General features: G+C 46.8%; 1 protein-coding gene across 9 annotated transcripts in view; it reads right to left on the bottom strand.

The window, feature by feature from the left end:
• The window catches only part of PHACTR1 (phosphatase and actin regulator 1), a 551,321-nt gene that overhangs the window by 63,090 nt on the left and 463,769 nt on the right, over nucleotides 1-24,462 (bottom strand). For 8 of the 9 annotated variants that reach the window (XM_078055703.1, XM_078055706.1, XM_078055704.1 and 5 more), the window contains 3 exons: nucleotides 21,838-22,005; nucleotides 19,664-19,870; nucleotides 2,724-3,045 (listed from right to left, as the gene is read on the bottom strand). In XM_078055703.1, the coding sequence (XP_077911829.1) occupies nucleotides 2,724-3,045; nucleotides 19,664-19,870; nucleotides 21,838-22,005 (697 nt within the window). The remainder of the gene's footprint in view (nucleotides 1-2,723; nucleotides 3,046-19,663; nucleotides 19,871-21,837; nucleotides 22,006-24,462) is intronic. The other variant, XM_078055707.1, reaches the window with a different exon arrangement.

Here is a 24,462-nt window from a genome sequence, read left to right as displayed (position 1 = left end):
GTTGACAGGCAACCGGGAGCATTTGTAGGCAGTTAAAAGGAGGGCAGCATCACCAGAGATGGTGGCAGATCCCGCACTAATGGGAGGTGGCCTGTGACACCGTTGCTTCGGATCCACCCAGGACTTCTGGAAGACCCAGATGGGGACGCTCAGAAAAATCTCTCCATCTTTATTTGTTTGGGAAGAAGGCCTCTCTTTCTCTGGAGGGTGATCTTGTTAGAGTGAGGCACACGTTAATGCCCTACGTCCTGGCTTGTCTATCTGAACAACCCTGTAACCTTGACCTAAGGCGGGAAGGGAGGGAGACAGGAGGTAATGAGAGCCTGAGGGTGGTACAAAGCACAGGGGATTGCCTCGGCCCAGCAGCCAACATCATGCTGTTGCCCTTCCTGCCCCCTCTTCCCATAATATCATCTGTTCTCTTTGATTCATTTCAGGAAAGAAATGACCTGGTTTAGGTGCAATAGACCTACCCACTGGTCTACATGAAACTGAAATATTCTACAAATACACACAGAAATTACTGAACCGAAAAATGGCGTGTCCCTTGTTGGTTAACACTTCCCACTGAACCTTTGAAAATGGCATATTTCAGTAGAAACGGATTTAGCAACTACCATGATCTCTCGAGTATCTTTTTCAATTGATTAAATCTCCTGCGAGATACAAAGGCTTACTGGGCACACAGTAGGTGTGGAGATCGGAAATTATGTTGACTGTTAGCTGTTTTCAGGACAACAGCTGTCCTATTATAGGGAGAGTTCTGGATTTGCAGTAGGAAAACCCAGGCTTGAGGACGTGCCCCTTGACTTACTACCTAGGATGGTGCTTTTCAAAACGTCTATGAGGAAGGACCTGTTTTGTTGGCTGGTTTCGTCGGTATGTTTATCTATTTTAATTTTCAATCTGTCACAAACTGATGCTTTTGTAAAATATAATAAAAAATCTATAAAAACCGAAACCCTTTTTTATTATCAGATTCAACAGACATAAAATCATTCTGTCAAATCGTTATAAAAGCGTCTTAAAACTTGGCCTCCGTTTCTGTACCCATACAATTACCGATGGGCAACAAGCAGTTTGCTGACCACTCTTGAGAAATTGGCATTGGGGAACTTACTTAGCCTTCCTTAGTTTCTCTACTTACTCAGTCTCCCTAGGTCATGTTAAGATTAAGATGATAATAAAGATATATCAAAGGCTAAAAAGTGCCGTCCAAATTGAAAACGACTACTTTCTTTATTAACAATAACAGTAGTTGAAAAGGATGCCAAGGGGCCAAAGAAATCTTTTTTCCAGCGAGGGTGGATATCAGTTGGCAATCGAGTCAGAATTCCTAGCAACAACTACTTCCCCTTGGAATCACGTATAGCCCAAACACAGAATACTTGGCGGCGAGTCTGGAAACTATCACAGAAAGCTCCTGACCATGTCCGTCTTGCCTCTGGCTCTCTGCCCGGTGACCAGCAGGCCCTCCAGACTGCAATTTTCCCATCGCCAGGACCCAGCTAACAGTTGTCACTACTCCGGGACAGGCACTCAGGGTCCCAAGCTCAGACACATCCTGCAGAGCGGATTGCAACACTTTCTTCTTCTTGTGCTAGGGCATTAGGGCAAGCAACATGCCTTGGAATCATGTTAGGAAATCTGGGAGAAGTGGGGTGTTATTTGCACGCGTGCACACACACACACACACACACACACACACACACAGCACAAACAATTCAGAACAAGTCCTTCAGGTCCTACCCTGGGCTCGATCTCACGACCCTGAGATCATGACCTGAGCCGAGATCAAGTGTTGGACGCTCAACCGACTGAGTCACCCAGGCGTCCCTGTCTTTTTCTATCATAAGAACAGTACACACAAAATAAAAAGTAGCAGTACAGGAAGATATGGAATATAAAAGTAAAAGAATTTCTCGGGGTCCTCAGTTGTTAAGCGTCTGCCTTTGGCTCAGGTCATGTTCCCAGGGTCCTGGGATCAAGCCCCGCATCAGGCTCCCTGCTCCGCAGATAGCCTGCTTCTCCCTCTCCAACTCCCCCTGTTTGTGTTCCCTCTCTTGCTATGTCTTTCTCTGTCAAATAAATAAATAAAATCTTAAAAAATAAAAAAAATAAAAAAAAAGAATTTCTCTCCCGTCTCCCCACCTGAGGGGTAACCACTATTAATAATCATATATATATGCTTTCAAAAAATGTTAAGATTTATAGAAGCATATGTGTTATATAAATAACACATATATATTACTTTATATATATTTATGTATTTAGATATACTTACATGTAAATACATATATTAATATATTTATAGTAAGTATTTAACTTATATTAAATATTTATATTTAAAATCTATATTAAGTATATTAATATATTTACACATACTAGTATATTTATATATTACTTATATATTTATACATATTATGCTATTTATAGAGTACATGTGTGTATACAGAGATGTTACTTTTTCTTTCTGATAAATATGATTGTTCTATAGTTTGGCAATTGGCAACACTATCTTTTTTTTCTTCCACACTTTCCTTGACATTGAGTTTTTGGTCTGATTTTACTTCCAAATTTTCCCCCAGAGAGGATGAGCCCTTACCCTGGTCTTTACACCTCTGAGTCACGGTCAGATCCCCAAGCAGCCCCCCGGCCCCCCACCCCCGCCACCGAGCCAAGACCACCCCCCCAGCCCTCCCTCCCCTTCCCCCACCAATTACCTTTCCAGCCTCTGCATGGTCATGGCCAGCGTTTTGTTCAGCTCCTCGATCATCCTGCAGCCAGAGGGGTGCATGGGGAGGGAGCCGGTGGTGGAGGGGAGGTGCGGGCCGAGACTGCCGTACTGCAGCTGGTGTTGGATCTGGGACGGCAGGACCGTGTGGTGGTGCTGGGCCCCACTCTGCGGGCCGCTCTTCTGGGCCGCGTAGGATGCCAGGGAGAGGTCTGGCCCCCCGACAGGCATGCAGATCATGACTTTCTTTGGAGGTAGTGGAGGCGACAGTTTGACGGGCAGACAAGGCAATTTCACAGGGCCGCCAGGATCTGCAGCACAAGGAGGGCGAGAGGCAGCTGTGAGTTTGGGGGCACGGGAAGAAACCTAGACCCTCACATGTGCGCCCACCCTGGGACCGTGGGCCCTGCCGTGGGCTCTGAGATAAAATGCACCAGCAGGGCGAGTGCCCCTCAACAAGCACCCACCAACTCTTGGTTCCTGCCCAAAGTGGGCTGGCCACATCAAGGGCCCTCGGGGACCCAGGCATTGGCGACGTCTGTCACGCAGCTCTCAGGCTAAGTAAGGCTCACCGGCAGCAGGAAGGGGGGACGAACGCAGTGCATTCTTTGGTTCCTGGAAACCCATGGAACCTCAAAGAGACCCTTTCTAGGATACGCCATGAGGTCTACAATTTTGCCACTGTCATGTGAAAATATCCTTTCAGTTGGCACTTTCTAACAGGCACGGGACTAGAAGCCAGTCCTCGGTTCAAGTCCACGAACAGCATGTCCCTCCGCAAGTAACATCGGTGCTGCTAACCTTAATGCCCTCCTCTGTAATCTGGGCATGATGCTTTCATGGATTCACTGTCACAGAGCTCAGGTGCCCCACGCGGAGGCCAGGTTTCCACGGTCTGTGTGCTGTGCAGCTCATCTCTTCCTGTCCACACTTGACCTCCATGAGGTCTGAGCTCGGTGGCTGGGCTGGTTGGCCCACTCACGTGGCATCCAGAGTTGGGTTATTTGAACTGTAGGGAAGCTCCAACAGGTACTCCTGGGCCTTGGTGGAACCCCACACACCCAGCACCTCTCGGTTCCAGGACAGTGGTTTTGAAGCTTCCCAGAGATGCTCCAAACTCAGGGGAGCTGCAGGACAGACCAGCCCTCGGGCCACCTTTGGGACAACCTTGCAAATTCCTGGAGATGATCTAGCACGGGTGGGGGGCAGGGTTGAGTCTTGTGGGCTGCAGGCTGGCCTGGGAGAAGCTCGGCCAGGAAGGGCACGGCGGGGGAGGAGTCAGAGCGCTCTCGACTTCACACCTGGCATCCACATCAGGAGGACCGCAGGCTTCTGCGTCTTGCTCACAGAGGCCTTAGATTTTTCTCCATCTGTCTGTCTACTCTGAGTGTGGCCTTCGTCAGTTTAATTTCCCCACAGTTCTACCGAAGTGACAGCCCGAGGGCACCAATCTGCTGTCACACCTTCGTTTAAACCCCACCAATGGCCTAGATATAAAGCCCACCTTCCTGACGCGTCATCCAAGCCTCCCAAGGTCTGTGTGCTGTTCAGCTCATCTCTCTATGCCCACACTTTACCTCCTGAAGTCTGCTCTGGTTCCCCTATGAGAAATGGCCTCTCCTATCGTATCTGAAAAGCCTTAGATCTGGGTCTCCTACGACACCTACTGCTTTTCTCCCGTGGGTTTTCCTTATTTGCTGGCCCACAAATTCAGTCTCCACCCTCCCCTAAATCCCACGGTGGGGGGGGGGGCCTTTGTCCCTCACATTCTCCACATGGGCTGTCGTGGTCCTCCCTGGTCTCCTCAAGGCCCCCCTCCCTCAGCAGCTCCTACCTCACAGAGAAACCCGAGGTGCACGGGCCAGGCCTCTCCTTCCCTCCAGAACTTCCGTGTTCCCCAGACTACCTGATGTTCGCACATCCCTGGGCCTCTGCCACATTCCCTCCTCAGTTTGGAATATTCCTCTCTGTTTTGTCTTCCGGGTCCATTCCTCCTCTCCCTTCAAGATCCAATTCAAAAATGACCTCCCCCGAGAAGCCTTCCTGGGTCATTACAGCACTCCTTCCATTCCGAACCCAGTGGACCTCCTGTGGGCGTGAGGTGGATCCGCGCCCACAGCAATGGTGACCACAGTGAAGGGGGAAAGAACTCTAGCCGCCCCTTGCCCCGTGCCAGATACCAAGTGCTTTTCACTTTAATCCTCACAGCGAGCCTGTGATGTACACTCGTTATCATCTCGCTTTTGCTGACGATGCCACTGGGCTCTGAGGACACCGAATGGCGCTTCCTGTTTACACAGCTGTCCCCTCTGCTGGAGAACCAGGACCTCGAATAATGTGTCACTCTCTCCTTAGCATCTTGTACGGTGCCCAGTGCACACAGCAAGAGGCTCACAACATGTTTAGACAATGAGCTGACATTCTGATGCTCTGTGGTGGGATGAATTCGCACCTTCTTCCCCCAGAAATAGATACTCTCCGGGAGGGGGAGGGGAGGTACATGAGCATAAAATGAAAAACAATTTTAGGACCACGTAGCCAGGGGCGTATGGACACTAAACAGTGGATCCTACAGCTGAGATACAGGGGAGCTTCATACTTCCAGGGGACCTGATAAGCTTGCTCCCCAAGGCCAAAATGCCAACTGGTCGTAACCACAGGGCTCCCTCATGCTCCTCCACAAAGGCTCATCCCGTTTGTCACCATCCCCCACGCACATGACACAAAGTAACCTAACCACGTTCAGGTGCATGACCAATGGTGCTCATTCCAAAGTGGCTGAGAGGCAGAAACGCACCCCGTGTCCAGTTCCTGCTACTGAAGCGTCCACTCCCTTGGCTCTTGGAAGGCTTTGCACAACCCTAGTAAATGCAGTGTGTCTGGACGTGTTAAGGGTTTCTATCCAAGAACCTTTACCCGTTATTCCTTCCTTTGTATTCTAGCTGTCTATCTAAGGCAGGTAGGTGCTCACTCGCTTGAGCAGGAGGGCAGCATGGCATCATCTCTCTGGGAAGGAATGGTGATTACCTTGGGTTCTACCACCTTGCTCAGCTACCCCTTCCTACACGCACTCGACCACTGTGCCTCCTGCCACCACTTCCGCAGCAGAGCTTACTTGGCTTCTTCACTAGGAAAATGGCCAAGGGGACGCCAGAAAATTCTATCGGAACAGGCAAGGAGGTAATGACCAAATTAGTGGACATGGTTACTCTCACTGCTTGAGAAAAGAGATGCTGGGGTCCTGGAGGACCCCTTTCTCTTTTCCTGCCTGTGTTTCTTTTCTGGTTGTTTCACTACCCACGGTCATCAATTAAATAGGAGTAGGAAATGAAGATGAATTACTTAAAATAATTTTTTAGCTGAGTAGATTTGGTAAAAAGGGAGGAAAATGTGGAAAAGGTTAAATGGAATTACTGGCTTTCAGTGAATTGGCTCTGTAATCCCCATCTTTCTCCAACATGGTAGACAAGGGAGGGGGCCTAGGCAGCCCAGATCTTTAGTAACTCTCAGTGTCTATTTTTTTTTTTTTAAATGGTGCCACATTTTTAAATTTTATTTTATTTATTTATTTGACAGAGAGACAGTGAGAGGGAACACAAGCAGGGGGAGTGGGAGAGGGAGAAGCAGGCTTCCCGCTGAGCAGAGAGCCCGATGCGGGGCTCGATCCCAGGACCCCGGGATCATGACCCGAGCCGAAGGCAGACGCTTAACGACTGAGCCACCCAGGCGCCCCTCAGTGTCTATTTTTATATCTTCATGATACCTTAATACCAAGTCATTGCTCATAACAGATCTCGAGCCCTTTATACACCATCTGCCATTCTGAGTTTCTATCGCTTTATCTTTGTCCTTCGCAAACTTCTGTGTTCTCTGCCCCCTTGACAACTGCACCAGTCTGGGACCTCATCTCCTCTTGTAGGGTGGGTAACAGGGTCCACCCTTCTAATACATCTGCGCCCCGTACCAGACATCTTCCTCTAGCACACGTCACGCTGGAGGTCCCCCCACGACTCCCTGCCCCAGTCACTGCTGTGGGCCATCCAGCCCTGCCCAGCGCCAGCAGGTGCCTCCTGCCCTGCATCTCCCTGGCCACTCTGGTCTCTCTGGGCAGGCCAGCTTCCCCACTGGGTTTCCCAGTAACCATGCTCATCCTCTCTCAGGGCCTTTGTCACACCTGCCCCCTGAAACACCCTCCCTGCCCGATGATCAAAATTGCATTCACCCTTCAAAGCACAACTGAAGACCCAACTCCCCACCTTGCAGGCTTTTCTGCTCCTGGTTAAGGCCAACTGCATTGGGATGGCTCCTCCCATGTGTGCTTCTGCTCTCCCCACAGGGTGCCCAGAGTGGAGCACAGAGAAGCCCAGACTCCTGCAGCCTCATGGTTCTCAACCCTGAGGGTGCGTTAGGCTCAGACTGATGCAGACCCTCCCACCCCCTCCCAGGGATTCTAGTGGGATTGGGGGGGGGGGGTGCCAAGGTTTGCGTCTTTTAAAAGACACGTTTGAAAACCACTCAACCTCTTACTCTTGTCCTTTTCTCTGAAAACAAAACAAAAAAGAGCACTAATTACTTCTTCTTTTTTTTAAGTAGATGCCACACCTAGCCCAGAGCCCAGTGATGCAGGGCTTGAACTCACGACCCTGAGATTAAGACCTGTGCTGAAATCCACAGTCAGATGCTCACCTGACTGAGCCACCCAGGCATCCCAAGAGCACTAATTCTTAAGCAGAGTTCTTGGACAACCTGTGACAGTCCCCTGATGCTTGGCTAGAAGTTTGTATTCCTGGCCTTCACCTCTGACCTACTGAATGAGAGTCTCAGGGCCAGGTGTTTGGATTTTAAATGCTTCCCAGGTGCTCACCATATTCAGGGAGGAAGAGGAAAGAATCGGGGAGAATCACTGATTTGGGAGTGCTAACCTGCTTGGAGTACAATGCTGCCCAAGGCAGAGATATGATGCATCTATTCCATCCAGCCCCTGGGCCAACGTCCACCCTGAGTGGTCAGCGGCATGGTCTCCAGGTTCTATTTCTATGCCCCCCACATATAAAAAGTACAAGACTAATTTGCAGGAAACCAATGTACTGAAAGCTACACTGTCTAAGATCTATTCACCTAATGACTAGCTTTGTCTAAATCTAACATTTGCAATTAAGGGACTTGTCGTAAAACCAATTTGTCTAATGGCACTTCCAATTTAATTTTATATTTACAAAAATCACTTATGGATGAGCACTTTGTGGATGAAAAGATTTCTTAAATCCTTGTGGGTGAATTTTTTCTGTTTTATTTGCTTTAGAATACTTTAAGTACATTTCAGACAAGTTTGCCTAAAGAGCCTTTCTTCAAAATTTTGTCTCAAGCAATAAATACTTAATCAGATGTTTAGCTTTTCCTACCGACTTGATTCAGTGCATCAGATTCCTCGTTTCCTTCTTACTGATTTTCATATGTCCTATGTGTAGTGTATGGGTGTATTAAACAACAAAGGAAACATACTCATTTTCTGCTTAATGAGGCACTGACATTTTTGTAACAAGGACAGACTGAGATGAATGGATTGGGAATGGACTGCATGACCCCACCATTTCTCTCCAAGATGCCAAATTCTTATGGCAGTGATTTCAACCAACCTCACAGGGAAGGTCTGGGAGAGGCGAATTCCTGAGCCTCAGTCTCAGAGACTCAGATTCAGTAGGTTTACAGCGGGGTCTGGGAGTCTGCTTCGTAGAGAAGCTCCCAGATCACTCTGACCTCGGTAGAGACCACACTGAGAAAGTGCCCCGAGTTATTACCGGATTAAGCAGCACAAGATCATTACCAGAGTCTGTCATACTAAACACAGAAGATAAACCATAAAATCGCACACTCATTCCGCTCTGATAGCAACAGCAACTGCTTGATCTCTTTTATGTTCTGTTTTCCAATCTGTGAAATGGGGATGAAGATGTCATAGGCCTATTGCACAAATCACGTAAGATAAAGTGCATTCACTGTGTGGCATTGGGCCTGGCACTCCGTTAATAAACAGTAGTTCTATTCCTGGTTGCTGTCATTTTCATCATCCCATGATGATGGGAATGACTTCCTTAGGAAGGTCATCCAGCCTCCCCAGGGGGAAGGTGCCACCACTAGGCTCTCACGGGCCCCGTATTTCCCTTTGTCACAGCATCTCACATACAGTCGATTTAATCCATTTCATTTTTCTTGACTTGCTGCCGATTTTTATTCGCAGTAGGTGTAAGTGATGCATTAATTTTATGACATTGGGTGTGGCTCTTCCCCTCGTGGTCGCTAACAAGGAGCTGGGCCCAGCACGTAGCAGGTGCTTCATAAACATCTGCTGGTTTTCTTTCTCATCGTGTCTTGAGAGCCGTGGGAAGAGGTAGAACTTAACGACCACTTTCTTCTACCCTAAGGCTCTGCTAATCAAAGTGTGGTCCGAGGACTGGCAGTAGCAGAGCTTCCTGGGAGCGTGTCAGAAATGCAGAGTCTCAGGGCCCAGCCCGGGCCTTCTGAATGAGAATGTGCATCTTGACAAAGACCCCAGGGAGCCCTGCACAATCCACGCTGAGAAGCTATCCCCTCAGGGCCGCTCCTTTGTGAAGAGGACAAGTGCCCAGGGCCTTCTGGAGGAGATTCAGCTCCGGTGCTTGCTCTCTGAGGGCTGAGCAGGGCCTGTGGGGGGCTATTCTATTGCAAGTTGAGGCCTGTGAAATCACCATTGGGTTAGATCTCAGAAGAGCTGGAGTTTAATACCAGTTCCAAGACCAAGAAGCTCTGTCACTTTGCCTAAGACATTAGCCTTCCTGAGCCTCAGTTTGCTCATCTGTAGAAAGGGAATATAACCCACTTCATAGGTCTGTTATGAGAAGTACAGGGATTAATGTCTACATAGCTTCTCCACGGGGACCAGCAGGCTGAAATCCAGTCTGAGGTCTGTGCTGGCATGGGCCTGAGTCATCCCAGAGGAAGGGGCAGCTTTCTGTGACTCATTCTTCCAAAGGGCACATTTTTATAATTTTACAAAGTCCCTGAACAGGTCAGTGGAGGGCCTGAGTATAAAATCCCTCCAGTCTAGTCCTTGATTCCTTGATATGTCAAAGGAGCTCAACAAATGTAGTCTTCACTGATCCTGAAAAAATAATATATTCCCTGCCTCTGCCACAGGTTGTCGTGAGGGTCAGACTAGAGGATGTGGACACGCTTTGTAATCTGCCGAGCATAGCATTCCTCTGGCCGGTTACTCACGGGACTCTTGAGGCCCCTGTGAGCGTCCCCTAGCCTGATGCTTCCTGTCTGGGGTGGGACGCAAGAAGCCAAGACAGGGACTGGGAGTGTTGGTGGTTTAGTATGTGGCGGTTCTAAGTAGGGAGGTGAAAAACTGGCTGAAAGTGAATGCAATAACAGGAAAGAGAGCTTCCAAAGGACGGTCTCGGCAGGCTTCCCTGCTTGCAGCAAAGCATTGCAGGAAGAGAAAAAGGTGAGGCCTTCCAGGTTTCAGGGTGTTGTCCTAATGCATGGCGCCCTGCATCAGCATTGAGGGCTAGTGGAAAAGAACACAGAACTGGGAGTGACAGAACCTAGATTCTCTGCTGTTCCATGGCTTGGGAAAGATAGCTAACCTTTTTTGGGATTCAGACTCTACCTCTAAAAATCCAGGGATGAAAAAAGTCTCCTTTGCCTCGACAGCACCTCGCTGAATAAAAGAACGTTGCATCTATGGGATGCATGGTATTTATGGACTGTTGGAGGACACACTCTAACTCCTTCATCTCTAATGATGGCAGTGGCTGGTCCTGCGGGGGCAAACACAAAGCTTTCTGCTTGCTGACTCAGAAATGCATGAGTCCCTCGGCAGCCAGACTGATCGAGATGCAGTTATATTCATAAAACTGTCTATGTTGATGGAGTTCCAGAGAACAAGGAGAATAAACTCAAACTGTGAGTGTCACAGAGCCATAAAACCCAAGAAGGCTGTTATTTCCAAACATGACACAGCTCTGGCTTATGACTTCAGACAAAGAAAGGAAAACTCCAGATTACTTCTCTAGTCCATTCTTGTGCCACAGGACCGCAGTCTCTAACAGAACCAGTCTGGGCTAACAGCACACACCTCTAGCCTCTCTCCTCAAAAATTTTTTATTGTTATGTTAATCACCATACATCATTAGTTTTTGATGTAGTGTTCCATGATTCATTGTTTGCGTATAACACCCAGTGCTCCATGCAGAACGTGCCCTCTTTAATACCCATCACCAGGCTAACCCATCCTCCCACCCCCCTCTCTTCTTGGCCTTTTGGCTAAGATCAAGTGTAGTCTCTCTTTTTTTTACTAACACCTGCTGTCGAAGCCCATTTATAACTGAGGATGCATCCAACCACGTGTCAATGAGAGTAGCACTTACTGTCTTAATGAACAAGGGTGTTGCAACAATTTCTCAGCCATTTGCCAACCTGGTTTCGGTGGGTTAGAGTCTCTGATCTCCTTTTATAGATACAGGCACTCAACCCAAGAACATAAAGAGATTCTACGAAGTGTACTTAGAACTTAAAACGAGAGTCCAGAGTCACCAAAGCCTGGAATCAGATTCCCCCTGGCTGCAAACAAAGATGCTCACACGAGTTCCGTCAATTCCTTCAGACCATCCCAGGGATTCTAAGTTCGTTGGTCCGATGCCTGGAAAGGCCACATGTGCCGACCAACCCCTTGAGTTAAGAGGGATGGTGTGGAGGGAAACAAGTAACAAACAAGTGACTTGTGTTACGTGCCGTAAGCCTGGCTTTCTCTCCCAAGCCAGGCTGGCACGTGGAAACCAACGACCACCTGATGTTTGTGACAAACATGTCCTGAGACCTTCCAGAATCCTAAAATTGAGGGCCACGATAGCACACGTCACCAGCACCTGACTTTGTTTCTGAGTCACTTTCCACAACAAAATGTTTTAATTTACCCCTTCCAAAGACCATCTAGGCAGATGACAACAAGGAGGGAAGAACATGCCTCACGGGTATGGAGATGCTGGGCAGTTGGTGGGGGTCACAGCTGGGTCACCTGTCATCTTCGTAGGGCATGAAATTTGGTGGTTTTTTTTTTTTTTTGAAGTAAAATTACACATTATTCATTGTCAGAAAACTGCTCTTAAAGAGTGACAACTCTAGGTATCCCTATATCATGACAACAAACACCTGCTGAGATCAGCATTTTGTTAGATTACAAATCATCTGCACAAAAGCCCACTATATGGTTTGATTTTGCAGCAATGAGGATGAGTGCTATTGCTCCCAGGGAGACCGGGGGAGGAGAGCAGTGTTCAACTATAACTGAGCTATGGAAACTGAGGCTTCTGCAAGACAGGTACAAAGGACAGGAAGAAGGTTCTAGAGATGGACAACAGCAAGAAGCATGGACCCAACAGTGACCACCGGGAGGACAGCTATTTGTGACTATGCAGGAGAAGGCTGGGAGAGTCAGATCAAAGTCACAAAGTCATGAAGGGAAGCATGAACATGCTCATGTGATCTCAGAACACCAGAACCAACAAACAGATCGAGGATGTCCGAAAGTAAATTTAGATGGTATAAAATGAAATACTACATTGGGGCGCCTGGGTGGCTCAGGCAGTTAAGCGTCTGCCTTCAGCTCAGGTCATGATCCCGGGGTCCTAGGATTGAGTCCTGAGTTGGGTTCCTTGCTCAGCGGGGAGTCTGCTTCTCCCTCTGCCTCTGCCCCTCTCCTCTCCCCTGCTCATGCTCGGTCTTTGTCTCTTTCTCAAATAAATAAAATTGTAAAAAAAAATGAAATACTACATAGACCTTATGGAGCTATGAAGAGGTAGAACATTCAGGGTGAAGGTGCGAGTAAGTTGAAGCCAGATCCTTAGATATTATAAACAGAAAAAAAGGATGGCTGCAATTCATCTTCAACCTTGCATCTACCCGATGCACAATACTTATTCATTGTTGAAGGACGCACTCCTAGCTCTTGCATTTACAGTGAGGGCGGTGGTTGGTCTAACCACCTGCACCTGGTGCACTACAAGGGCATTGCCATTTTCCCTTGACAATCCCAGCATGCACTCTGACACCTCAGTCTGGACCACAAGTTTGACTGATGCATGACTGTCATGTTCTATCTGCTACTCTAATAAGGGACTGCTTTCCATCTGGTATCGGGGCTCCTTCAAGCTCTACAGAAGCATGAGGATCTGATTTTGTTTACGGCACAACTCAGAACCTGAGAACAAGGATCCTGCTACGAACTCGTGGGCAAATGATCATCCAGCACCTCCTTCAATGCCTCCGCCACAGGAGGTTCTCTCTCTCGCAAGCCCTCCTGTTCTGGGGCTCCTCAGTGCTAGCTGAGGACACAGCAAGGACCAAGGCTGACTCCATCCCCACTCTCAGGAAACTGACCCTGGGATATTAACACGATGTCCAAGAGAAGAATGAAGGGCAGCAGCTTGGTGCCCTTTGCAATTTCCAGTTGACAATGGCCATGCCCCAGTTTCCTTTATATTTCCAGTTACACCTCCAGCCCCCAGCATTATTGCCCATCAGATCCACAAGAGCATCAAGGAGACAAGCTGGGTTGAAATCAAGCAACTGCTGCTAAATGTCCACAAAACATGCCCACTCCTCCTCTGAAGTCAAATCCGTCATCATGGCATTCGAGGCTTTCGACAGTTTCCCTTCAACCCACTTCTGGCCTGATCTTTGATTACCTCCCTCCACGAAGCCAGCCACGCTGGGCTGTTGGCTAGTTCTTGAACATACTGTGCCTCTCACGCAGGTGCCTCTGTGAACTCTGCCTCCCAAGTCACAATGACCTCCTTTCCCCTCCATGACCTTCAAAATGTGACTCGTCTTTAAGTTTTAAACACATCCTCCTTTATGATGTTTTTTTCTGATTCTTTCAAAAGGATTCGGTCTCCTGCTATTTGTATTTCTTGAGAACCATGTTTATACATCTTCATATGAAGCATTTGCTGTAGCTTATAATTGTCTACAACCCCTAGAGCTGATGAGGCAACACTGCTTATAAATTATATCAAGGCTGGCGGAGCACCTTGCACAGGGTGGGCCCTCAAAATAGAAGTGCCATCCAGCCTTAGAAAGGAAGGAAATCTGATCACAGCTACAGCATGGATGGACCTTGAGGGCATTATGCAAAGTGAAGTAAGCTTCTGATAAAAAGACAAATAACTATAGATTCCACGTATCTGAGATGCCTCAAATCCTAGCAACAAGAAGTAAAGTGGTGGTTATCAGGGGCGAAGCGGGGAGGAAAGGAAAAGGGGAGTCATTTAATAGGTACAGAGCTTCAATTTTGCAAGATGAAAAAGTTCTGGAAATCTGTTGCTTAACAGACGTCAATCTAGTTACCGTTACTGAATTGCACTTACAAACAATTGAGAAGGTAAATTTTATGTTATGTTTTTACCACAATAAAAAAAAAAGTGCCAAGTGAATTCCATCTCCAACGTAACAAAGTGCCACAAAAAAAGAAAGGTATTTTGTTGTCATCTTCATGCTGGTCACAGAGGTGAGAGGAGAGAGGACCCTTTAAAAAATGTTTTAAGAGAAAGTCCTCCCATGCACCAAGAAAGAATTTCTGCATCTTAAGAAAAGGAAATTAAGACTGGAAAAATACAGAAAATTGAGGATAAAGAGTAAATTTGGGTATACTTCCCATTCCTTCAAGGTATCAGTTACCCAGAGACTATGAACCTTAAACCTCTTTCTGAGGCCTCTGGGTTGTAGTTCATGTTTTCCATTTAAAGGCAGAGATGAGGCCCAAGGTCACGGTGGTCCAGTTACCAGTTTTCTTGTACTTTCCGAGTGGAATGCAAGGAGAGAGGCAAAAGTAGATGATTTTGTAGGATTGGAGAGGAAGCTGCAGGAGGACAAGGAAGGTGGGGAGGACACTGGAGAGAAATGGGGACACACAGTAAGGGACCCGGAAAGGAACAACGAGATCACAGATCAGAATGTCACTACAGAAGAGTATGCCGTGGACAGTGTCCACAAAACTCCAGAGACAGTATAAACAGGAATGTTGGTTTTGGTGTGACGAGCTCTGGATAGAAGATTCTCGTTAGACACGTGAGGTTGAGACGTACCAGAGGGCATGGATGCCATTTGCCAGGTAAGTGTGCATTTGTAAAAACTTTGGAATGTTGAAACTAGCTATCGACCAACACAAGTTCCTTGTATTTCAGGGTCTAAAGACAAAGAAACCCTGGGCAGGTTCACATTAGCAGAAGGACTTATTTTTAAAGGATCAGCAACACTTCCTTTTCTTTTCATCTTTTCTTTTAAAGGTTTATTTATTTTAGAGAGAATAAGAGAGAGGGAGAACAAGCAGGAGAGGGGCAAAGGGAGAGGGAGAGACAGCATCTCAAGCAGGCTCCACAATGACTCGGGACTCGATCTCCCAACTCTAAGATCATGACCTGAGCCCAAGTCAAGAGCTGGACGCTTAACCGACTGAGCCACCCAGACACCCCAACACTTCCTTTTCTTTGCTGAACTGCTGGTCTCTAACTGTGGCCAAATGCTTCCCACATGATTTGCCCTGTTCTTGATTCTTACAGACTATTTCTAGCATGTTCTTCCAAACCCAACCCAACCGCATTCAAGTCCTCCTCTTCATAATCAAGTGCCTTGAGATTACTTATTTTTGAAAGACTGGATACACTTTTGTCTTTGAGTTATGCAAGTAAAGAAGCCAATTTCCTTTTTTAAAATTTAATCAATCAATCAATTTATGTATTTATTTTTGAGAGAGAGAGAGGGAGAGAAAGAGTGCAAGCAGTTGTGGGGGGGTGTTGAAGGACCAGAGGGAGAGTGAGAAAGAATCTTAAGCAGGCTCCATGTTCTGCACGGAGCCTAACAAGGGACTTGATCTGAGGGTCATGGGTCAGGGTCATGACCTGAGCCGAAACCAAGAGTTGGATGCTTAACTGACTAAGCCACCCAGGTGTCCTGAGAAGCCAATTTTCTAAAAACAGACTGAACACACAAGGCCAAAAAAATCCAAAGAAAGCTCATGATTCCATTGTTTTAAATTTTAAGAACAGATATCTTAGTGAGGATGGTAGAAACTAATGGTTATGAGTAAGAACTCTGGAGTAAAACAAAGTGGGTCCATCTCTGCACTTACACTCTGTAACCACGGACCGAGTTATTTAACTCATCCAAAGAATTTCCTTTTCCTCCTCTAGGAAAGAGAGAATAACGATAATAGCATGGACTCCATAGGACTAAACGATATGCTGTAAAGTTCTCAAAAAAGGGCAGCTGCCGTCGTTATTACCCAAGTGTGAACGGCAGACTGTGAAGTCCAGCTCTCATGGGAGCTGATTATCCTTCATTTAAATGGCACCTACGGGGCCCCTAATCACAGGTACCGTACGCAGAGCCATGGATTATTCATGCAGCGTGTCATATCGGACTCCTAGAGCCAGGATGGCTGGAGAGGTGACTGATGAAGACTTAGAAAGATAGGAGAGAGTGGTTTCTCACCCACCCCCTTGCCCCACTTCAATCAACCCTTTTCCTCTGGGGTCCACCATCATCCCAAGAAAGATGCATTTTGAGAATCATTCACCTCAACCATCTGCATTATGCAACCAGCTCTGCTATGCACCGTACTTCCAGAACGGAAGGGATGGAATTTGATGCTCCTCTATCACACGCAGTTGGAGACCAGGATGATGACAAGGGAAGAAGAAAGATCGTCTGGGAGAGCAAGTAGGCTTCTCTCTACTTGCTGGCGAAAAGAGCAAATTCGTGAGACAGTCTCCAAGTTCCTAACGGTTTTCCTGATAAAGGGGAAGCACATGCCGAAGCAGAGATATTTCTGCTTGTCTTTTCCTGATCATATACTTGGAAGTGACCCCAGGTCAGGCTCACGCTTTCTCTAGGATCCTACCGGACCATTAACCGCTGTCACTCTCTATTAATCACGCCTGGTGTCTTTCAAACTGTCTTGTGTTCCCTTTCACAAATGTCAACAGGACAGCCGACAGGGAGAGAGAGCATGCTACAACTTAGAAGTCTCAATTTAGAGTTCTAGAATTCTTAGTTTATTAATTTCTTCTGACAGAGCCCAGATGTCTCCAGAGTAATTAGTAACAGAACAGGGTTAATGTAGCTGCCTCACGGTGATGCAGATTCATTATGACTGATTGTTCACTTACAAAAATTAAGCATGTCTAATTGAGTTTAAACCCAAAAGGACAGCACCAGGCTTGCAGCCCACAGATAGCTCCACCTATCTTGTCTTCCTCCTATTTCGGAGGCTATCAGATACTACAGCATGGTAAGGATTATTAGCTCTTACGTATTTTTAGCCATCTGATCCAAGCTATCTAGAGGTGAGGTTTATAGAGAGTAGATAAGTCCACTCTCCTTGGAAAAGGACGGGGGAAGCCAGAGATTGGGCTAATTAAGATAGCCTCAGTCTCTCATGTAGCAAGAGTCCTGCGGATACCAGGCTGCCCAAGTTCATGGCTCATAGCTGAAGCTGGGAGTGAAGTGTGCCTTCATCAATTAGATAACTAGATAAACTAGGGGATGTTGTTGGCTAAGAAATTCTGTCAATTCTTCTTTTAAAACGTCTTTTCTATTTTTCTGTTCTCTCTCCTCCTGCTGTGATCGGCCAGATGCTCGTGAGCTCATATTTCAGATACAGGAGTAGCTCTCCCCATAGTCTCCCTGGTTCAAATTATTCCATTTAATTCAACTAGTGATTCTGGAGAACGAGGCATAGGGCTAGCCTTTTTTAGGCCTTCCACCGTCTCTTTCTGTTCATTCTACACAGTGACCCAGGAAAATCTTTGAAAGGCTAGTTTTCATCACATTACTCCCCTGCTCAGAAACCTCCAAAGGTTCTCTGCTGTCACGGGAACAGAATCTAAATCCTCATACGCCTTACCTAGTGAACCCTTTCTCAATACATCCTGAGATAGACCCTCTGCCCCAGCTCGGCCACTGGTCATGGACCCAAAACAATGCCATCTCTGGGCCTCTGAGCAGGGCCTTCTCTCCTGGAATGTTCTCCCCTCATTCTCTATAAATGCCCTTTATGCTTGAAGGGACAGCTCAGGCTTCAGCCCTTCCATGCCCTTTTATCGGATTGCACAGAAATCCAACTGATACTCCGGAGAGTATTTTGGCACTGTATTATGTGTACATATAATATAGATAACATACAAAATATATACATGTAAAATTTATATATTAAACTGTCATTTGCATCCACTTTGATACCTAGCACATGTGTGATGAATAAATATGAACTACATACAGGAGTTTATTTTGCAATATTTAATCTTCAGGGAAATTTGGCATCAAAGCCTTCAAAAGCCTACAGCTCTTCAAAGGTATATAATTGATTTCTAGAATTAGAATAAGCAACTCTAATCTAGAACGAAATTAGGAGAAACGCCGATGCTTATAAAGCAATGTATGCCGCTGAGGATGTTCGCTGTGGTGATTTTTACAACAGGAGATGGGAGAGTCCACAAGGGGCCAAACACGTAAATCCTACTCCACACCGGGCAGCTAACAAAAGCATGTTGGGGAGTATTTATGAACATGAGAATCAGTCCACAAGATAGCACTGCGTGCAAAAAGCTGCTGATAAGAGACTATGTATAGCAGGCATTTGACTTTCATTAGACAGACAGATAAAACAGACAATGGTTATCTCTTAGAGCCAAGTTTATGAGGGCATTTTCTCCTTTGTGCTTTTCTGTGCATTTACATTTTGGGGCACTGGACTGAAGTGTTATTAACGTGTTGAACAGTTCCTTTAGATGGAAATGTGCTCTTTCAAACCACAAACATCTGGCTTGGATGGACACACATGTGGATAGAGTCGTTTGACTCAATCTTATGGACTCGAATGAAACTCAGCACCACATGGGAGACACCCTCCTATCGCAGAGACAACATTCCCTGGGTGAGGAATTAGGAAGCATGGGGTCTAAGCGTGCCCCCACTGCAGAGTTCCTGCTAGGCCTGATAATGGCACTCATTTTTCTTAAACTTCAGCTTTTCTACTATAAAAGAGGCAAATATTCTGCCCTACCTCTATCCTCATCACGTCTCACAAAAATGTACAGAGATCAATTAGAAACAACGAAAATATCAAGTACACTATAAAAAGGCAGCTGATCAGATGGAATGACTCTCAAGGTTAGAGAAACAACCCCCTGAAATCTTTACTCTTTAATTAAACCCCAACGTTAAATCAGAAAGTAGTGTCTGATTCATGGGCGGTGAAGTACAACTTCATTAGATGCCCAATTTAATAGCAGTGGGTGCATTCACTAACACTTTCAATGTGAAAACATAAAAATCATTTTAGGACAAAACTTAACTCGTCTTTTAAAAGTATTTCCCACAATACACAATACTTTGCAGATTGTCGCTACTTTTTTTTTTTTTTTTTTAGCAGAACAAATAGCACAGACATGAATTTTAATAGAGGAAATACGCCGGGCTTCAGATCAATAATTTAAAGACAAAAGCTTTAAAGCTTTGGCAAACTCATTACAAAGGGAACAAGGTACGACTCTTCATCTTTGCAAAGATTTTGACATTGAACCTAATTCACCTCGATGGGCAAATCATCGTGAGTCAGTCACACAAATACCAATGTACATATTTACAGATACACATGACAGGGGCTCTTGGCATATGGCTGGTGGGTGCGTTTCGAATGCTTCTTGACAAAAACACACAAACCCAGATCACGATTGCGTGTACCAAGACGCACATGGAAACACCCAAACGTCCCACAGAGCAACCTCACCGGAGAGGTGCAACAGGGCTCAGATAAAAAGAAAGAGAATAAGAGATTATCCCTTGAAGGGAAGGCAGGGCTGCACGCCCCCGGAAGACATCTTGACTCACCTGTTAAGTGGTTGGCAATCCTGGCAGTGGGTTTGGGAGGCAGGGCGGGGGGTTGCTTGAGAAGGGACAGCTGCTTCACTGGGGTCTCCTCATGGTCTCCAGAGAAAGCAGCAGGTTTTTTGGGGGGCAGTAGCAGGACTGGTTTGGCTGAAGGATCTTGGGACAGGAGGACTCCAGACTCACTGGCAGAGGGACTCTCTTCAGACACTGAGGGGACAACCACACGACACACAGGAGACATTACACAAACGCAATGCAGGGGGGGCCGGCGGGAGCACACAGGACGGGGGTGTGGGTTAGCAACAGAGCGGAGCACCGACTGTTCCAGGCCGTCGTGAACGTGGGGAGAGTTAAAGAGAGGCTGCTAGAAATCCAATAAAGCGGGGGCGAGGGAGTGGAGGGACACATCAGGGAGGTTGAGGCAGTAAGGGAGAGGTGGAGGGGGGGAAAGGGGGGGGGGAAAGGAAGAGGACATTTTCTCCAAACTATCCCAAGCTTTACCACTTCAACTTGGCATTTACACTACACCTTCTGTGAGTGCTCTAAACGTGACTCATGGGGCCACGGCAACAATCCACGGACGGCAGGTGCAGTGGGTCAGGGACAAAGTGCCCCTTCTGAACCAAACCAGCACCAAATGCTGGCATCTTCCCTTGGGCCTGTTTGCCCTTTGTCGAGTGGAAGACAGAGGAGATTCTGGGGCCTTATTTTTGCCCACTGGGTCTCCCCGGGTCTGGGACATGAAGCAATGAAGCAGTCTAGAGGCTGACAGCAGGCCGGGCATCCCCACATGCCCAGAGTGGCTGCTCGTCTAGGTTCTGGGGCCAGCCAAGCAGTTGTAGGGGCTCCTAGAAACCCTGACCCGACAAAGGATACACCAAGACAACGTCTTCCTGTCTCCCCGCTTCCTCTCTCCTCTCAGTTGCCGGAATGATGATTTTCTGTTTGATTTCCCCCGTTTCTCTTTGTTCGGCATTGGGTCTGGCTCTACCTTTCGGCCATGGGAGACCCCGACTGGCTCCAGTTAAGAGCTGTCCTGGGGCGGGGCGGGGGGGCAGCCTGGCCAATAAGACTGAAACTCTGCGTTCACTGGGATGACAGATCTCCCTCCAAGGGTCAAATCTGTGTGATTCCAATGTCACAAGAAAGGTTGGATGAGAAACACAATTCACTGCTTTAAGTTGGAAAAACCTGCTCAGCCTGGGGGGGAATGTAACTCAGGTGCATAGTGTCCTGCTTCTCATCGCTGCTGATTGGCATGACTCCAGTGACTCTCCCCTGACCTCTTCTTCCTCCCTAATCCGGGCTGTCGTGTCCCCTGCAGCACCAAGACCCTCATGAGCGCTCAGTTCTCCCCCTCTCCCAAGGGACGCCGTTATCATCAGGTCCCAAAGTGGAGCATGGAATGGACTCTGTGACCCCAGCTCTCCCGTCTTCCCACCTGAGCCCTGCTGATGTAGACTTTGCATATGGTGTGGAAAAAGGATGTGGTCTTTCTCCCCACACTCTGGAGATTCCGGGAGGTCCCTCCCCCTCCACCCCCCAAGGCTCGCCTCTTGACCACAGGGACCACTCCTCGCTGGCTGTTGGGAGGATCCCACCTTCTGAGGGAGTGAGTACTGACCATTCAGAGGGCTTTGGACCAAAGAAGTAGCGATGGTCCAATGGTACCAAATATCACCTGTCAGCAGCATACGAGTTAGCCAGTAAATTGTATACAATTTAATAGCCAATGAACACATCCACTGTGTACAGTAAACGGATACAATTTGCAAAACTGATGCAACCATTAGCTGGTATTTAGACTGGGCTTAAAGGCCGTGCCAGGGTTTTACAAACACGTGAATTAGATAGGTATCCTTTAGAAGAAGTGTAGGATTCCTTAGCTTAAGCTTAATAGAAACGAGTGCTAGGGAAAAAAACAAAAAACAAAAAACCAATGACATTTTAAATCCCCAATAGTACAAAAACAGGGCCTTCTTCTTTAAAGACATTAAGATTACAAAAAATGTTTTTAAAAAACTACAGAACAGTAAGTGTAAATATGTACTGATTGGGCAGTTTCGTCCCCATTTCCAGGAGATTCTTAGGCTTGGGGTGGTGCAAAACAGAACTCCAAGTCCAGCCAGGCTACAGGTCCCAAATGCCACATGCAAGTCGACCAGGGGCATTACCTGTCCCATCCATGATGTCTGAAGGTTGGAGCACCTCGTATGAGCAGGGATCCCTGGGCATGGGGACCGGCTCCATTTCGGACAGGGCTGGCAGAGACAGCTGGCTGGAACTCAGGGACTGTCCGTTTTCCAGCGAATCATCTTCGTTCGATATGGAGAGCTCCCCATCTGTGGGAGCGAGAAGGGAGATGGCACAGTTAGACAATGCCCGCCTTCCAGGGAAGGGTGACAGTTATCGTCGGCTAATTGAATCTAAATGTTTTTGAACAATCTTTATCAAGGTCAATCTGTAAAATCTACACTTGTTCTTTCGCTTTTCAGATACTTATTTTATTTTTAGACATATGGCATTGGACTATGAGGGTGGCAATTTTCAGTGACCTCTAGCAAATCGCCTGTTTCCATCTTTCTAATCATAACTACCATATTTTGTATGTATTTTTTTTTAATGAAAGTGAATTAAAATTAACTTTTCTTCCCAATTTTGGAAAACCTGGAAAAACTGAGCAGGCCTCAAGGATTGGAAAACCAGGATTAGGAATGCCTACTTTAGGGAGCCAAGGGCTTCATGCCACTCAACAAACACCAGATGCATGGTTCTCTAAGGCTCTAGGAAAAATGCATCCTCTTTTGTCTTTACTCCCGCCAGCATCCAATTTCTCCAGGCAGATAAACGTTTAGGAGCTCGAAGCTCCCCCAGGCTTCCCTCCTGACAACAGGAACCACTCCTCACTGGCTACTGGGAAGGTCCCACCTGCAAACCTTCTGAGGGAATGAGTACTGACCACTCAAAGGGGGCTTTAGGCCACAGCTGAGGGCCGCAGCATCCTAAGGATGCTGGAAGTAAGTGCCAGAATTCTCCCAGTGTCCACCAGTGGTCACGCCCTTGCGGGGAGCCGACTTTGATCTTGCTTAAAGCTCCTCAAAGCAAGGGGCCGGCAGCTAGTTAACACCACTGAGACGATCAAAGGCTCCCACACTATGGCCATTTGTCAAATCAAAATTCCTCCAGTGTGATTTCATCCTAGCCCAGGGGAGTCCTAAATAAAGAGGCATTAAAGTCAAATTAATTTTTAAAGAGGACGGAAAGCTGTTCCAGTAAGATAAATAAATATCCAGATGAAAGACTCCTAAGTTATGCTTAGTCAGAAACAGAAACCAGCAAAGCAATTACCTGCCTTAAAACTGGAAGAAAGAGGATTTACTTGTAGAAACAGTGACACAACTCCAAGGTGGATCTTGTATAAATAATCCTTTTCTTGTGCGATGCTCCTCCCAAGGCTTTAATTTTATACACAACAATATGTGGTGGTAAAAGGATGCTCCTCCAGCCCCCTCCCTCCCCAGTTAGAACTGGCCTGATGAAACGTTCAACAGAGTCATCTACAAACCGACAGGCTTTCGACAGCATAGGGTTCAAGGACATAGGCTATTTCACCTGAATCTTGTATAAACATGGAAAAAAAATAGAATAGATATGCAAAAAAATCATCTGAGGCAGACGACAGAAAGCACTGACACACTTTAAGATTTTGGTTTTCTCCCCATTTTCTTCATTTGGCCTTTCTGTATGACCGGAATGGCTCGGCAGTTAGTATAACGATAATTACAAAATGATTACTACTCCCTGTTGATAAGAGAAGAAGCGCAGTGTGGACTCTAAGTACTCAGCCAAACCGGGAGTCTTCAGGAGGGAAGGGCCTCGGGGGTGTGTTCCTGCATTGCCGTCCTGTCGGGGACGGTCCCCGGTCCCCTTAACACGCTTGAATTTAGCATGTTCACACTGATGCTGTGGAAAGTCGCACCGACTCATGTTCCCAGTTGGTGGAATAATGATGCCGCTGCCATTCAGTTTAACACATCTCTAGGAAACCACTTTGATTTTCGATGTTCCCAGTGTAATAAAAGTCTCGGTTAAGACAACCAGAGGAGGAGGGGGTGTTTCGGGGCCACTGCCAAGTTCTGCTTCTTTGGGGCAACGATAGAATCAAATGACTGCTGTACTTTTGGGCAGGTAAGAAGTACCCCAGAAGGGGCACCTGGGTGGCTCAGTCGTTAAGCGTCTGCTTTCGGCTCAGGTCATGGTCCCAGGGTCCTGGAATCGAGCCCCGCATCGGGCTCCCTGCTCAGCGGGAAGCCTGCTTCTCCCTCTCCCATTCCCCCTGCTTGTGTTCCTTCTCTCGCTATGTCTCTGTCAAATAAATAAATAAAATCTTAAAAAAAAAAAAAAAGTACCCTAGAAGCAGTGCTAGGGAAAAGATACAACGGTAGTTGGATTCCTTTAGACTCTATGAATCTCGGTTTCATCAAGGCGGCTGGCTTAGTGCTGGAGGCTTTGCTAATATTGGAGAAGCAGTCCTAGGGACACAGAGACTCTCAAAAAATTTAGCTCCCCAAAGATTAAACGTACCTTTGCTAAGTTGCAAAGACCCAAACCGCTTTGGAGAGGAAACAGTCTTGGTAATTCCACCGTCATAATTTCTAAAAATACATTTCCACCAAAAAGATAAAAATGAAGAAAAAAGAGTAAGACAACCTAACAGGAACAATTTATTTATTGGTACATATATTTTTTTTAAATTTTATTTATTTATTTGACAGAGAGAGACACAGCGAGAGAGGGAA

This window comes from Halichoerus grypus, chromosome 9, assembly GCF_964656455.1.
Source record: "Halichoerus grypus chromosome 9, mHalGry1.hap1.1, whole genome shotgun sequence".
Classification (NCBI taxonomy): domain Eukaryota; kingdom Metazoa; phylum Chordata; class Mammalia; order Carnivora; family Phocidae; genus Halichoerus; species Halichoerus grypus.
Note: the sequence above shows the minus strand (reverse complement) of the source record. Positions and strands in the feature narration are given on the sequence as shown.